The following is a 17,389-nucleotide window of genomic DNA, read 5'->3' on the forward strand; positions in this document are numbered from 1 at the left end:
AGAGATGGAGAGAGAGAGAGAGAGAGAGAGAGATGGAGAGATGGAGCGATGGAGAGATGGAGCGATGGAGAGATGGAGCGATGGAGAGAAAAAGGGAGCGAGAGCAGTGGAGACAGGAAGAGGATGGGGGGGTTGGGTGTGAGACACCTCCCACTGTCCCCACACACCCTGCCCCCACCAACCGCCGCCCTTCCCCCCCTCTAGCCGTCCAAGGCTCCCCCGAGCTAAGGGGAGGCGGCGGGGAGCATGGATAGCAGCACACATGAGACTGCTGCTCGTACCCGAGTGCGTCCCGCTGTCCGTCTGTCCGTCAGTCTGCCGGTCCATTTGTCTCGTCTGCCTGCCCCTACGCTGCGATGCACCTATCGCCATGCCGACTAAGGTGGATGGAACGCGCCGCAAATTGGAAGGAAGAAACTGTGAGTCTAGGCTGGAAAGATGAGCTGGAAGGCAGGTCTCCATCCCCATGGCTCATCATTAGTTTAAAACCGTGAGCGGAGAGTCCTCTCTCTGACCCAGACGCCATGGGCCCCTTCCCCAGTGATTGTCGTTCACCTCAGCTGCTCGCGGACCTGTCGGTGTCTCCGGCCCCACTGGACTTCTGTGTGAACCTTGTGGTCCTTAGAAAGGGTCTGACGGTTGGACGATTTATCATTTCTAAGTATAAGTTGTTGAGGAAAGTTAGACAGTCAATGGAAAAAGTCCAGCGCTGTCGTTGTTTCATCTGTGTAGACTATGATTCAGTTTCAGACGGGGGAAATAGTGAAGTGTGACAGAGTGTAGTAATTATATTCCAACCTCTCACCTTTTGTAAAAAAACGATTTTGTATTCACACACTTCAAAGTCGGCTGTCTCGCTTTCTGCCAGTTTGTCTTTCTGTCTAGGAGATAAAGTAATTGCATGTCCATTAGTCATCCAGGAAGGATAAAGGTTGTGAATCATTCTCACTGAAGTGATTCCAGAAGCTGAGCATCTGCCATGACAGACATTTTATTTTCGGTTGTTTTTGTTGTTGTTGTTTTACAAAAAATGGCTGCTGAAGACAAAATACTCATCCAATGTTCCTCCTGCCAAGTCAATTTAACCGACGCCACATGTTCAGTAGTTTTGTTAATTCTTTCCTTCTTTTTTTTGTGCTTTCCTTCTTGACTTGAGCAAACATTGGAATGCTTGCTAATGAATGTCTTTGCGAGAGAAAATGTATTTGTATGTGGGGAGACATTTCCCTCTGCGTACAAATAAATAATGTGCGGGTGTGTCCGTCTGTGTGTGCCGGAAGGGAGGGGTGTGATTCAATATCAACAACAATCAATTAATCATAGCAACGGCAACTAAATTTTTTCTTTTTTAGTTCAACACAGCCGTGAATGAAAAGGCCATGAGGTACAATAAACATACTTTAGAGTAAGACAACTTTGAACAAAAATATATTATATTTAAGTTAACGCAAAGAAAGGATACCGAATGTGTGTGCGTGTGTTTGCGTGTGCGCATGCTTTGTGTGTGTGAGCGTGGGCGTGGGTGTGTGCGTGTGCGCGTGTGTGTGTGTGTGCGTGTGTGTCTGTTATGACTACCTGGCTTGTAACCATGTAACACAACCTCAATCAAAGGATCCAAGCGGAGTGTGAAATGGCTTGGCTCGCATGCTCTGAATGACTAATGCTGAGCCAAGGGAGCCGGCCCATCAGTATGACACATAGAGCCATGCAGGGCACACGCAGAACAATGCCGAACACCCCACGCTAAGCACACACAGTCACACACGCATAGAATAATCAAGGTGCATGCAGCACCAGGTAGAATGCTAAACTGCTGTCGTCTTCATGCATGTATAATGAATCAGTGAAGGTTGCTTTGGATAAAATGATCTTCGAAATGAGGAAATAGTAAGAGAACACACACAGAAACACAGCACAGCCCTGGGCCCTAAACCTTGGATACAATTTGTTTATCAATAAAATTGCTTACATCCTCTTCATCGGTTGTTTCCCTTATCAGAGGCGAATAATTGGACCCTGTTTAATGACTGTTATGCAACAATGGTGAAATCACGTCACCGGAGTATGACTTTGCAGACGTCACTGACAGAAGTGACGCGTGTATGTGCGTGTGTGTGTGTGTGTGTGTGTGTGTGTGTGTGTGTGTGTGTGTGTGTGTGTGTGTGTGTGTGTGTGTGTGTGTGTGTGTGTGTGTGTGTGTGTGTGTGCATCATCATGGTCTTATCAGCGTCGTGATATCCCCCGGGGATTGTGGGTCCTGAAAGGGAACACAGTAAGGTGGGAGGCATTGTGGCTGACATTGTGAGTGACAGCTGTGCAGGAGGTCACATGTAAAGCTAGGCTAACCTAACATTTATAAACGTAACAACCCACGTTCTGAAGGGTTATGTGTCAACATGTTCCCCCAACAGCACACAACATTATGACAAGAATCGGTCTGGGTGATCAAGCGACGTCAGTTTCTGTCCTGGCTTCACTTGAACTAACTAAGATTTGGCAAAATGACTTTGTTGTACCGATTCTGTCAAAGAGCATTTAGCATGAGTGTGCTCTCTCCACAAATATAAACAATAGTGTAATGGCACTTTCGCCTTTTGGAATCAACATGCGTTAATATAGTCAGTACAGAGTTTGTGGACACAATAAGAGTGAAAAGAGCTTTACCAAGCGTCTTATCATTAAGACCATAAAGCTTTATTGCTATTGTTTACATTTGATTCTCGCTCACACAACCCTGCTCTTAAGCATAATTGGCACAACAAAGGGATTTTGATTCATATATATATCATATAAAATAGTAATTATGTATATTGGTAAGGAGAGACGGTAATGATGGTTTGATAATGTGTGTTCTCACTGAGGAAAACGGAAACAATCAGGTAAAGTCATCGAGTAAGCAGGGATGTGTTTAGATTGTCGCGATACACCGAACCCTATAGAATGAGGATGATATGCAATAGACCAGAAACACTGATGTGTTCAACAGGCACTCCTTTCAGTGATTGCATAGCACCCCGCACATATATATAAACATGGGAGTATACTTCGTTGAGTTTTATACAAACAAGGGAGAAAGCTATAGTCAACCGCACACAAACACACACAAACACACACACACACACATACATGCATACATACCCAAGACACACACGCACACACCCACACACAAAAACTGATTCATACACACACAAAATGACACACAAATACATACACACAAACTGACAGAAACGCATACACACAGACACACACACAAGCACATACACACAGACAGACACACACAAAAACACACGCTGCCAAATTGGATAGTGAGTATCTAAGCGATTGTTATCGGACAGCATCCACCGGTTGTCGTCGCCAGGACAGGAGGCAGATGAAGGATAAATTGTTTGAGGATTAGGGTACGTAACCTCCTTTCTTTTCTTGGCCAGAAGGGATGGTCGCACTGCCGAACACGCAAGTCATGGAGGATGACTCAATAAGAGGTAGCGTGGCAATATGGATCGCATCACATGTCAAAACCCTCCCATCTGCATCCTGTCCTCCTTTCTAGTCACCGCACACACACACAGTACACACTCTCCAACCCTAACTACCACTAATCCTCACTTCCTCATAACGACACCACGAGAGGCGCCATGTGGCATCTATTGACAACGAGAAGCGAACGGAAGCCAAGATTTTGCTGGAAGAGGAACATAAATGTGTGTTTTTTAATTAAGAGCTTTTTTGGCTAATTTTACCAGCAGCAGCCATCAGAAATAGACGCGCAGTGAAGTGATGCCAGTCTGAGCACTGCGCTCAAAGAGGCCTGAATCAAAAGGGAGAGGGAAGCGGGGTTCGAGGTACAGACGCAGTCCCAGACGCCACCTGCTTCATGCTGAATGTCTGGAGACGTTAAATAAACGCCCCAACGTGCTGACGCGGGGAACATTAGGTCACAGCGAGGACTCTGTTTGTTCGACACTGCCAGTTCCAATCCTCAAGCGGTCGAATGCACTTGTCTTTGTTTTTCCACTCAGTCGACCAAATGGAGGAGACAATTCTATTCTTGGACGATATAATCTTTTATTGCCGATTATGATCCGTTATTAGAATTCAAAAGAAGAATAGACAGCTAGCTCCACATCCACACAAGCCTAGTACGACACGTCTCCTGTGTAGCAGCCCCACCATCAACCCTATTCTCCCTCCACCCCCTCCACACCCCCCTCCTCCCCTTGCCTCCTCCTGCCTGGGCTCAGGGACATGGTAGGCCCTGATGTTAACCACTATCCAGAGACCAGGCGCTCAAAATAACTCGCCCCGTGAGGCTGTCTGGAATGATAGACTTTACAGGAACGCCAATGCGAATCAATGAAGTAATTACATCCGCGTGATTATGTTGATTGCTGATTGACATGGGAATCGTTTTTGGCTGTTTGTCTTAAACCCCGCCCCCTTAAGGGCGGAGCCATATTCAAAAAGCTTCAAACCTCCCTGACAGGAGTAGCCGTGAGTTGGCAGTGGACGGGAGTGAGTCGTTATTAGGTCATGTGAGCTAAACTCGGAGCACACACACACACACACACACACACACACACACACACACACACAGGCACACACAGACACAGGCACTCACGCGCACAGACTGGCACTCAGTGTCACGGCGTCGACTAGCTGCCTAGTAAAATCAATGGTAACACGATGACGATGGATGTCTTAGCATAGTCGTCGGCGCTGGCGGCAGGCACAGGTTGGAGGAGGAGTGGGAGGAGGAGGTGGGGAGCAGGGGTGGGAAATTACACTGAAATTATATTTCAGTGGAATTGCTTTCGACCATTGAAAAAATGGAAATCATTATTTGTGCCTTCATAATATAAAAAGAACAAGGATAATAGTTATCATGCCCGAGAAAATTTAACCATTTGAACAGGTTCGAATGAAGATCAGTAGTTTCTCACTAAAAAATGAGCTCTCAAAATGACGACATGTGTGACATGAACACATAATATGGAGATTATGAATCAAATAATAATAAAGATCCGCAATGTTAACCATAGGTCCAGGGTGTCTCTGTGTCACCTACGAGCTCAGGTGTACTGCAACACATCTAAGGTTCATCCAAAGACACAGAAAAAAAGACACGAACAGGGACAGATGTACCGATGGTTTGACCGCCAGAAAGTGAAGTGTGTCAACTACGAGACGCCGATACTTGTGTAGGGTCAGCAGCACTGGCTCAAAGTCTGCCTGGTAACCATGACATCATACACAACATGGTACAGTCCTCACACGAGCCCACGGAATGGAGGCGGGACCAGCGTCTGGGGGTTATGCTGTGTCCTCCTGAGTCACTGCTTGTCTCAGTGGTGAAGCGCACAGCCGATGCACACAGAACACCATGAAATATGGCAGAGAATCCTGTTTATTCGTGGGTAAATCAAGCCAGTTTGATTCTCTATTCAGATCTTTTTCTGAGTTCACTGTTTACTGTTTTTTAAGATTTGAAAGACAAAATCAATTTGGGTCCGTGTGTCGTCGTGGATTCGGATCAACAGCAGCAGACAGCTGTCAGTTTGGCTGCGTGACCTGGTGTGGTGTGTGTGGGGCTGTGTAATTATATGAGTAGCAACTGGATTAGCAGCTAACACAAGCGCTAATGACTGCCATAAGGCCCAAGGTCTTACGGAGCAATCAAATATACATAACCGCAGACTCACACAAATACACACACACAAACACACACACACACACACACACAAACATATACACAGACACAGGCACATACAGACACACACACACACACACACACACACACACACACACACACACACACACACACACACACACATACACACATTGTGTGCGTGTGGATATATTTGCATAAATATAGCCCTATAAATTTATCTGGACACCTCCCAGTATCCATAAGTACCGAGTGGTGATGGACAACATGTTTTCAACTTCCGTCAAGGATAAGTCAACAGTGAATACATTGCAAAAATCACAAGGGGACTGAAGTTTGACACATGGAGGAGTACCACTTCATAAGGCCGATGCATTATTTATGAACACCTCCTTCTGTAGCGCTGTATCCGCTACACTTTCAATATCCCTTGGAGGCCTGAAACTCGCTGACAGACGGGCAGTAAAATGCCGTTTGAGAACGCCAGTCGGAATGAGCTCCTTGGTTAACTACCTCCTCAGACCCTAATATTCAGGAAATTTTGTTTCATGCCCAAACTGCAGGCTTGAGTGTAATGGGATGTCTTCTCTGCTCAAAAGTAACATGGGCATAATTCTTGACAAGCTCAGCTAACTGCCTTTCAAAGAACGCTAGTAAGCTGTCTTTATTCAGGCGCCTTGAGGATAACGTAGCAGAGAGAAAGCGCCGGAAAAGCAGAGTCTGCAGTAATCTAAGGTGAATGCCACTGGATGCCTTGGAAGTGTCCAAAACACCTCTAAGCATGGACCAACTACCTCCTCCTAAACAGTATATAGATACCACAACCAAGGAGAGAGAGACCATTTAGCCTGGAAACGATAGCCTGGCCACCTAAAACAAGGCCAAAGAGACAAGGGAAAACTGTCGTTGTGCCTACTTACATTATTTAGAACATGAGACACTACTGAAACACGGCTTTACTGCCAGATCTAATGAAAAGAGACATTGCCATGTATAAGATAAAAGATAAACTATACGATTATACACTGCAAGACAGAGGTGGATTGAATGCATAGATGCATGCGCTATTCCATAGTAGAACGGTATCTCTAATGTTCTCTCCCTAGTAATAATATGTATACATATATATGTATACATATATATATATAATATGTATATATAATATATATAATATCTATATATAATATATATACAATATATACATACATACATACATATATATATATATATATATATATATATATATATATATATATATATATACATACATATACATACATATATGTATATATATATACATACATACATACATACATACACACATACATACATATATATATATATACAGATATACATATATATATATATATACATATATATATACATATATATATATATATACATATATATATATATATATATATAGAACGGTATCTCTAATGTTCTCTCCCTAGTAATAATATGTATACATATATACATATATATATATAATATATATATATATATATATATATATATATATATATAGACATATGTATATATATATATATATATGTATATATATATATATATATACATATATATACAAAATACATATATATATATACATACATATATATATCACATATACTGTATTTACTAACAATGACCCCTCTTATAGATGGGGTGTTGTGCGGTGAAGTCTTTTTAGGGTGTTCACAACCACAGCATCCACAGCCAGCTTCGGTGAGAATCAGCCATGGCACACCGCCAAGCACCTCCGGGGGCAAACCGGGCCCATGTTCTACATAATCTCTGACCCAACCCCAGATCTCAGAAGACGCTCCCAGCTGTCGACATGTCCCCTCCAAACAGGCCTGTTGTGTTCCAGCCCGAGAAGGCTCTGGTAGGAACATCATGTTACTCCTCGGTGGAAACCCATCCTTGCTGTCCCCCTCTGCCAGTGCCCAGTATAGTTTGCGGTTCCAATAACAACAAGCCCTAGACAAAACACAAAACACATTCCATTTGGTTTCACCGAGATGTTTTGGGCGGAGGCAAATTGTCTCCTAAAAGTAGGCCCTATAGTTGACAGTAAATGGAAAAAAAATGAAAATCGAAATATCAAAACTGTGCCGGAATGGAAACACTGGAGAAGGAAGCAGGCATGCAAATGAGGGGATGTGCCGAGACTTATCATCGCTTCACAGACCTTCTTTTTTTCTTCGCTCTCGTCTCCTGCGACGCAGAATATATTTTCTGGATAAATTCACCCTCGTGTTTTCCTAAAACAGTCGCGTTAATCAACGACAAGGTGGCAGAGGTAGATAAATATCTGGCCTAGCACAGTATCTTCCGTCACATGGAAAACTCTGTACACTAAAGGTCTGACAACAATACATATCCAATGCACACAAAGTAAGTGTCTATTTTTGCCTTTTTTTTACCAGAAAATACAGAACAAAATATGATTCAGGTAATTTTATTGGAGAGTAAGCAATACATTATGCCTAAAACATACACTGAGACATACGCCCTTACCTAATACTTAAATTTTCTTCCGTACATTGCCTTGTGTGAATGAGTGAATGTTGGGAAATGTTATTTATTAAAGTGTTTCCCTTTTTATGGTTTATTTCTGTCTTCCCATCCGTCAGCAACCTCTCTGTTAGCCTCCATTAGCAAGGGCTTGACTCAGCGGTTTGGCTCACGGCTCCGCTTCAACAGCTTAGCGCTTGCTTAAACTCTAATACGGACAAGCAACACACTCCATTAGTGTCCCGAGGGGAAGCAAATCAATAGGCTAATGGCGCTAACAATAATGAGGCTAACAACAACAGGAGCAGCATTCATATAAAAATTAAATAATTATATATGAGTCATTAATTGTTTCCTTGTCTTGGATAAACCATTAGCCCATAAAGCCATGAGCCGCGGCTGGGAACAGTGTGTGTGTGTGTGTGTGTGTGTGTGTGTGTGTGTGTGTGTGTGTGTGTGTGTGTGTGTGTGTGTGTGTGTGTGTGTGTCTAAAAACAGTGTGTTAATTACCACAACTTGGGATAGAAGGTATGATGGGGATAGAAGGATTTCACAAACACACACAAACCGACACATACACACACATCCTGTCCATCCTTGTACAGGGGAGGCTCCCGGGACCCCAGGTAATTCATTCTGTGTCAGCGTGTGTATCAAAGGGTCTGCTACGTGTGACACAACTGACGGGCTGGGACCAATAATTTGATTTGTTTGGAATGGCTTTTCGGATACATGCCATGCATGAGAAGGTAAGGGGTTAGCCATCCACCTCAATAACGCCTGCAGGGAGCCTACGAACATTGAGGTTGGAACCCAGCACCTATTTGGCAGACAGTTTACCTCCTATCCACCATACTTTCCCGCCCCTCCTATTTGCTATCCAATTCCTTTCCCGTTATAAGTCCCCAAAAGTTTCCTCTTTTCCCAACACCTCCTTGCCCGTTTTAAAACTTTGTTAGGAGGATGACCGCCGACTCAACTTAACGTGGGCCTTTCAGCGTATCAGAAGGGTTTTACACAAACACGTGCCTTGACTACAGGGTACTTTTACTCATTTAGCGGAGGCTTTGATCCAGAGAGACTTACAAGGGAGGCGGTAAGGCTGTAATCATATAATAAGCCCGTCTGGTCTTTCCACCTACCCGCGTTCTCCCACACGGCCGCCCCTCCGCTGCACACCGCGCTGGCTTCCGGTGGCTGCTCAGATACCAGTCGAGTCACGGCGAATGGTTCCGCCCCATCCTAGATCCAGGACAGGGTCAGACCCTCTACCTGACCTGTCCACTTCGCTATGCGTCGATCAAGAGGCTTGCTACTCCATCACTATTAGGAGGACCGAATGAACAACATCCTGATTGGTTGTGGTCCTGGCTCTACCATGGGGGGAACGAGCTCCCAACTGATATCAAGACAGCAGAAACCCTTCACATCATCCGTCGGACACATCTTTTAAGACTGCACTTGAAGGACTTTCCTTCTTTGATGAATTATTTTGCACTGGCATGATTTTTCTAAATTCTGGTCTTGTGTCGTCATGGTTGAATGCACTTATAAGTGTAAGTCTCTTTGGATAAAAGCATCAGTGGAACAAATGTAATGTATTCTTGTAATGAAAGGGTGTCTATGTGTGTATGACAGACAGAGAGGAGCAGCGTGTGGGATGTATGTGTGTGATGCCATGCTTACATGGAGAGCAGATAAATACCAAAGCAAACAAGCACACAATCAGTGGTTGAGATGACAGGTGTGCACCTTGAGTATGTGTGAGGGTGGCGATTACATCACACTTAAACAAACACACAGACACACAAAAACACGCACACAGGATACTCCATTTCTGTTACCCTCTCTCTCTCTTCTCTTTCCAAATGCGTTGATGTTGTCTGTATCTCATTTCTGCTTCATAAAGAGAGTAACTAAAAGCATTTCCACGGGAGCAGGACAATAATATCTTTGTTGCATGATACTCCAGTTATTATACATGCCTCTTACAAATTCCTTGGGGGTTTGATTTCAATTCTGACAATTCTGTCCAGTCCCATGCATTCATTTATGGATGTTTTGTAATGCAGCACAAAGTATGTAAAGGTAATTTTTAGCTCGCCTGGAGTCAGGGAAAAATATAAATATAAAATCTACACAACGTTAGCATTGTGCAATGCAAGCATACACACACGCACACGCACACACACACACACACACACACACACACACACACACACACACACACACACACACACACACACACACACAGGAAGGGAGGAAGGAAGAAGATAGGAAGGGTCAGAAAGACAGAGAAACACAGAGGAAGAGTGCCAGTGTTTGATTGGTGTGTTAAATCACAGCCATACGTTCACACAAGGTGTGAGGATATATATTATGAACTGTGTTTAGGTGTCCACAGTGTGCCTGTCTGTGTGCATGCGTTCGTGCATGCAGTTTATTACTTGTGATCCAAATTAAAATAATGTTAGGTCTACAATGTAGAACTGAATTGCACATGGTTTAAACAACCAATATAGCCTCCACAAAGTGTAGTGAAGTGAATGCACAGCGCGAACGAGAGAAAGATCATTAATGGACTAGTGTGGTCTGACTTTGGATATCAATGATTGGGTGAAAGAGGCTCACAATTACTGGATGCGAGTATCAAGCGATGCTCGAAATCTGCATATTTTACGTTGATTTGAAGAAAGCACGTCTCAAATCAGGCGTCGTTTTGACCCTTTTGGTCGTCCGCATGCCTGTCTGAGTGAATCATGAGTTTAAGTTAGGCCCATCTCTTTGCAGAAGCGTCCGACTCATGAAGGCTCTCATCTCGGAGCAGCAGCAGATGAAAAAGGGGCGGGGCTACCGGAGAGGCAAACATTAGCGATGCGGTGGGGGAACACAGACAGCGGTAGCGTCAGTGAATAGGTGCATAACAAGCAAAAACCTAAGCCCCTCCCTCCTTCAGGGAGCAAGAGAAGAGGAAAAAAGCCGCCTTTGCTTTGATCCCTGTAGGCTCATCGGGAAGAAGCGCAGCTGAGCTGTAAAACCTACTCCGGGGGGGGAGAGGGGTGAGGGACGTCCGATGCATGGTGCTGATGGTGCCGTGTGCTGGCATGCGTGTTCCCCGGGAGCAGGCAGAGGGGACTTCTGCCGCCTGCTCCCAGACACCTTCAGGTGTAGGCCGGCCGGTCCGTGTAATCCCCCTCGGAGGTTCAGCGCCGGGGCTTACAGGGCGGAGGGACGGGCCGGGGGCCTTCACGTTCCGGATGAAAGCACAACATTATAGTTTTGATCACGGTGTCGTCCTCACAAGCAACGAAGGGAACAGTGTTAAGGACTAGTGAGATCACAGAATGGTAGTCGTCTGGCGATCAGTGCTGCGGTTGAATCGGCGCGGCGGTTTAAGTTGAATCGTCGCGTCGTCCTAGTCTTGTTTTTGCCAGATCTGTGCACCTAGACGGTGAACGATGATGTCGATGTGTGCTGCGAACAAACATGGCATTACAGAACGGCAGTGATTCCCCGATATGCCCCGCAGATGTAACTGTATCACGGTGTAATCACTGTGCTGTTATCGCTGATTCTTTGCCTGCCGGACCTCGACAGTGAACAATGACGTCAAACAGAAACGTAGTGATCTGCGTGTACGTTCTGCAGATGTAATTGCCACACGGTGTAATCACTGTGTCATTATCGTCCAGCCGTGTCTGCAGGGCCGCGACATTAAAAGATGACATCACTGTTTACTGGTAACAGAACACCGACATCCTAAAATCGTCAGAAATGCATTGCCTTGTCACTTTCTACAGCATCCTATACTGTCCTCATCCTATAGTCTATATGCATCCCATCCTTATTGAAATCTTTCCAAATAGATTCATCAAAGCCCTGGAATTGGTTCGGAATTTTTATTTTGACAAACTCTCTGCACAGTTTGACACACACACACACACACACACACACACACACACACACACACACACACACACACACACACACACACACACACACACACACACACACACACACACACGTTCACACCAGACACATCATGCAGCGACAGTAATGCTGTCCTCCTGAGCAGCTTGCGCATGTAGAGTCATCCTGCCTTCCTTTGTGAATTCAGTCACGTCCACCCGGCACCCCAGACAAACAGAATAAGACATTCACACTACTCCTCGTAGAACCCCTTTCATCTGTCCATCTGTCTGATTCATTGTGTCCGTCTGTTTGTCTTACCATCCCTTTATTTACTCCCTTGACAGTCCCTCACTTGTCCTGCTGTTCGTTTCTCTCTCTTCATCTCTCTTGACAGTCATAGAAAACATGATATGACAAAGGAAAGACATATGAGGGATGATGCGGCCTACTGAATTTCTGACGTCTGAAAACAAAGGAAGTTGTTCTTTTTGTGTCAATGACAAATATGGGGGTCGCAGAGTTTGGCACACAGAAAGTTTAGAAGACAACATTGCAGTATTGCTAAGAGGGACTCTGCTGTACAGCACCGTATGCCCTTTCCATACAGAAACCAATGACATTTATTTACATGCTGCTGCAATGACCAGAGGAGGGAGTGTAGCTGGAGACAGATAAGGAAAAGGTCAATGAGCCTCGATAATGGACCGGGGATAGTGAGGAACGAATGGAAGAAATTGAGATGGGGGGAAGATGGGAAAGAAAGAAAGAAAGAAAGAAAGAAAGAAAGAAAGAAAGAAAGAAAGAAAGAAAGAAAGAAAGAAAGAAAGAAAGAAAGAAAGAAAGAAGGCTGAGGTCGTTTCTGGTAGCTGGACTAATTATCAGCAGCAGATTGAGAGACTCGCAGGGTGGAGTTTCTAATTGGAGCCTGGCTAACTGGGATGGATCGAAGACAGTGGAAGGAAGGCAGCGAGCCTAGCTGCTCAGCCAGGGAGCACAGTGAGGCCGGCAGCCACCTCCCTCTGCGATCGCTCTCCCACTTGCACTTCCTTTGTCCATGTGTTTGTTTGTTTGTTTGTCGTGTCTGGAGTGTGTGCCTCAGGCTGGCAGCAGCCAAGCCAGGGGTCTGGGAGGGGGAGAGGCTGGCCCAGAGAAGGAAGCCACACACAGACCCACGCACAGGAAGAGTGAGAAAGAGAAAGAGTGAGAGTGAGAGTGGGGGAAAGGGAGAGGGAAAGGGAGAGGGAAAGGTAGAAGGAAAGGGAGAGGGAGTTGTGGAGAGAGAGAGAGAGAGAGAGAGAGAGAGAGAGAGAGAGAGAGAGAGAGAGAGAGAGAGAGAGAGAGAGAGAGAGAGAGAGAGAGAGAGAGAGAGAGAGAGAGAGAGAGAGAGACAGAGAGAGAGGTATTGAGACTGAGAGGGAGAGAAACAAGCAAGGAGGGGGAGCAGCGAGTTATGACAACAATAACAACAACCCCAAAAAAGAATGGAACAAAACAAATAAACAACCCAAAGCAAAGTCAGCGAGGAGGAGGGAAAGGGGGGTGTGGGGTGTAAAACACAAACCTTCGGGCTCTGAGCTCTCTTTGTGGATGGCTTGCTTCAGCGGGCAGCAGAAGATTTCGTGACACTTAGCACGAAACGGAGAGCCCTTACTCCTTATGTCCGCCGAGGAGTGGATGGAGTCCTGGCGTAACATAATGTACTCCTGTGTACCTGGGACAGCGTCATCCTGGACTGGGCAGCGCCACAACAGAACCAACGAAGGGGGGGTTAGACAGCTCACCACGCAGAGGAATGGCATCAAAACACAACAACAACAACGGCAACATAGTGGGGATAATTATAAGAGGTAGGTAGAAATACAGGCAAATGAAAAAAGGACTTCAAACATTAGCAAACCGACACGAGATTACATTAAATATACGATAGATATAATCAGATAGAGAGAGTGACAGAGAAAGAGAAAACGAGCAGTGAACGAAAGAGAGAAAGAGAGAACGAGAGAACGAATTAAGGAACAAAGGGTGCAAACAAACAAACTAAAGAAAGAAAGAAAGAAATGAGGAAAGAGAGAGAGACTGGAGGCACTGAGAGAAAAGAGTGAGGGCAAGACAGAGAACATCAACCTTAGCTCTAAAACTTAAACCACCTTAACAACGTTGGGAGCATTCAATCATATTTTATCACCAGCAAAGGAAACGTGATAAAATGAATAAACATATCAACGATAAGTACGCAAAGGTAGGAGAGGGGGGAAGGGGAGGAGACGTCGCAGTGGGGGGGGGGGGGGGGGGGGGGGGGCGGGGGTGATGAAAGGGGGGCGTCCAGAGGTTAAGAGTAGAAAGGCAAGCATGCATCGGTTCCATCCCCCCCACCCCGGCCATGAGAACAAGCTTGAGGCACCTTTCCAAGACCCAGCCCCCCCTCTGCCTCACCATGCATTAAATCAGTAGGCAAGCTGATGCAAAGACATGCAAAGCCCCCCCACACACACACACACACACACATTACCTGAACCAACCCCCTCCCTGAGGTAGGTAAGAGAAACGAGATATGTGCTTACATGATGCTTCGTAAGAATGTGTGTATTTGAAGGAATGGTATGGAGATCCAGTTGAGGTATACTATTCCCATAATAAGCGTACCCGCTGTTGTGTGTCTTTGTCCTGCTTGGGTTTAATCATCGACCCCCGTCTCCTATGTGCAGAAGGATTATCGATTATGGGTTATCTACCCTTTACTCCGACTCTACATGGCGTCTCCTCCTCATCAGTGCTGCTTTGCCATCGACCTCGCTGCCACATTACTCCCTGATCAAAACAGCACGAGGAGACACAACCTTTAACAGCCTGCCTCGAGAACCACCATATTCACAAGACGAGAGCGAGATATCGGTTGTGCCGGAAACAATGGAAGGTTTTCTTCAAGTGGAAAAACGCTAGCATTCACAAGGGGTTGAATTATCAATGGAGCTGCACTTCTTTCACCAAGCGATGGACTCATGTGTGTTTGAAAAAAAACTAAAACGTTTGAGTTGCACCTCCTCCACTGCCTTCCAGTTATCCCTGCCAAGCATGTTGCCAGAAAATGAACACATTCACCTTCACGTGAAGCAGCTCAAGCAGCGAGTTCCCACGGAGAGCGTACAGGTTTCAAACACACCGCAAAAAAACGACCTACACACAACAAAAAACACATTCACGGTGCACAAAAGGCCCTGGAACACCAACAGTGACACTCCCTCTCCTCCCCTCACGCAGACACGAGTCCACAAAGATGAAGACACAAATGGACCTGAATATTCATACACCCATGGGTCCAATTACTATTGGATACAAGTGGGCGGATACAACCGACCACCCGGCTTAAATACAACAGAAGGCTGAATTAGAAGCCTTTCTGCATAATGTGCAAACTTAAGCAGTCTCCCATGCGGAAATAGCAAAAGGATTAACCGTGAACGCCAAAGGGTACTGCAGCAGCAATTACGAACTAACTCGCGCTCTAACTTTGACGGCAATCAAGGCTGGGAAGATATAAACATTTAACAGGCGGTTATTCTAACGAAAATAATGATAACACGTACATTAGGTAGCACACGCAAAATTACAAAAACACTTAACGTCCAAGGTGGCTGGGTGGTTGAGTGGAGATTAAATACGAAGCACCCCCCGGATGCCTCAGCACCAGGGGGATCGGGAAAGAGTCTCTGGTTGCCAGAACCAACACAGACCCCCGGAGTGGAGGGAGAGAGAGAGGGAGAGGGAGAGGGAGAGAGAGAGAGAGAGAGAGAGAGAGAGAGAGAGAGAGAGAGAGAGAGAGAGAGAGAGAGAGAGACGAGAGACTGGTGGATAGATATCGCGGTATATTAAGAGCCAGACAGAGCCAGATAGACAGGCCTAGAGAGACAGACAGAAACCCGGCTGGATGGATACGGCAGACAGACCCTCCCCCACTCACACACATAGACAGACAGAAAGATGGGCAGAGACAGATAGAGAAGGAACTCTGGAGTAAAAAAATCTGATTCCAGCAAGCTGTCGTTATTAATGAGCCTGCTAACCACCGGCTCATCAGAGGCAATAAAGTTGAGCAAGGGCCCCGGGGCCGAGGGGACAAGTGGAGGAGGAGGCCAGCCCATCTTTTACAACCTGTCTCCCTTCCCTTCCTCTCCTCCTCCTCCTCCTCCTTGGCTCTGATGAAGAGCTAGCACTAGAGGGGGGACGGGGGCGTGATCGATGGCCCCACCAGGCGCTGGGACAGGGCCGGCTTTGGGGTCCTGTGCTGCCAACGAACTGTCCCTGGGCCCTGTCACAGGCCGTGATCTACAAGCTCCAACACTGACCTGCCCCCCCCCCCACATGAGGCTCTCACCCTCCTAAGCCCCCTCCCCTTTCCGCTGTCAACCAATCACAGGTCAGAGGGCGGGACGGGGCACAGCTATAGGTCGCCCCTGGGTTGAGTGGTGCATGCTGGGAACTACGTGTGTCGGTTTGTATGCGTCGTTAGCTTGCCTGTCGACAAGGCCCCCCGGATAAGTGCGCACAGCGGAGGACGCGCATGTGCTCTGAACAACAAGGACAACGAAGGATGCGACCGTGTGTGTGTGACGCTTGTTATACACGGGGCCAGCGGCCTTAGTGCGTTCAACAGCGTCACACACACCACGCTGACCTCCCGTCTTCCACTGGGGTGAGGGGTTCAAGGCCCCCCGCGTGACAGACAATCAACCAGCCCGGTGTCAGTCCCGCAGTAAAAAGGGGGTTCTTTGTGTCTTTATAGATAACTACAGCGGGGCGATAACAGCAGATTGGGGTCGCCGAGGGGGTGTGATTTACACGGGCACCGCTGGCTGCAATCTGCACAATTTACTGAAGCCAGGCGTTGTATCCGGCAGGAGCGACGCGCCAACTCATTCATCACGAGTCGCCGGGAAGGAAACGAGATAAAAGCACGGCTGGCTAAATAAGGATACGAATTAAGCACAGAAAACAGGTCTGTCGCCTCGGGTCTGCGGTTCTAAAATAAAGGCTACCATTGTCCTGGATGTTGGCTGGATTTAGACCATTGCTTTAATGCGAGGCTGCTGGTGGAGTATGGCTCTGGCTACAAAAGGAAGAGTTTGGAGTCACCTTGAAGGCACCTTGGACGCAGGAGGCAGGGATGAGGCTTTCTTTGAAGTTTGGAAATGAGCTCGCAGATTTTTATTTGGGGATTTTCTTTCCGCCTTGCCTCTCGGTGTTAGTCACTAGTTCGCATAGTCTTTGGCGGACTGGCTTTCATCGTCCGTCTCGCTC

The 17,389-nt window shown here is 46.2% G+C and overlaps 1 protein-coding gene across 4 annotated transcripts in view; it reads right to left on the bottom strand.

The window, feature by feature from the left end:
* The window catches only part of fgf13a (fibroblast growth factor 13a), a 97,343-nt gene that overhangs the window by 43,825 nt on the left and 36,129 nt on the right, over positions 1–17,389 (bottom strand). For 3 of the 4 annotated variants that reach the window (XM_060063011.1, XM_060063012.1, XM_060063010.1), the window contains exon 3: positions 13,656–13,826. The exons of the other annotated variant lie outside the window; for it this stretch is intronic. In XM_060063011.1, the coding sequence (XP_059918994.1) occupies positions 13,656–13,826 (171 nt within the window). The remainder of the gene's footprint in view (positions 1–13,655; positions 13,827–17,389) is intronic. 4 annotated transcript variants of the gene reach the window in all.

The sequence above is a fragment of the Gadus macrocephalus genome, chromosome 10 (assembly GCF_031168955.1).
Source record: "Gadus macrocephalus chromosome 10, ASM3116895v1".
In the NCBI taxonomy this organism is placed as follows: domain Eukaryota; kingdom Metazoa; phylum Chordata; class Actinopteri; order Gadiformes; family Gadidae; genus Gadus; species Gadus macrocephalus.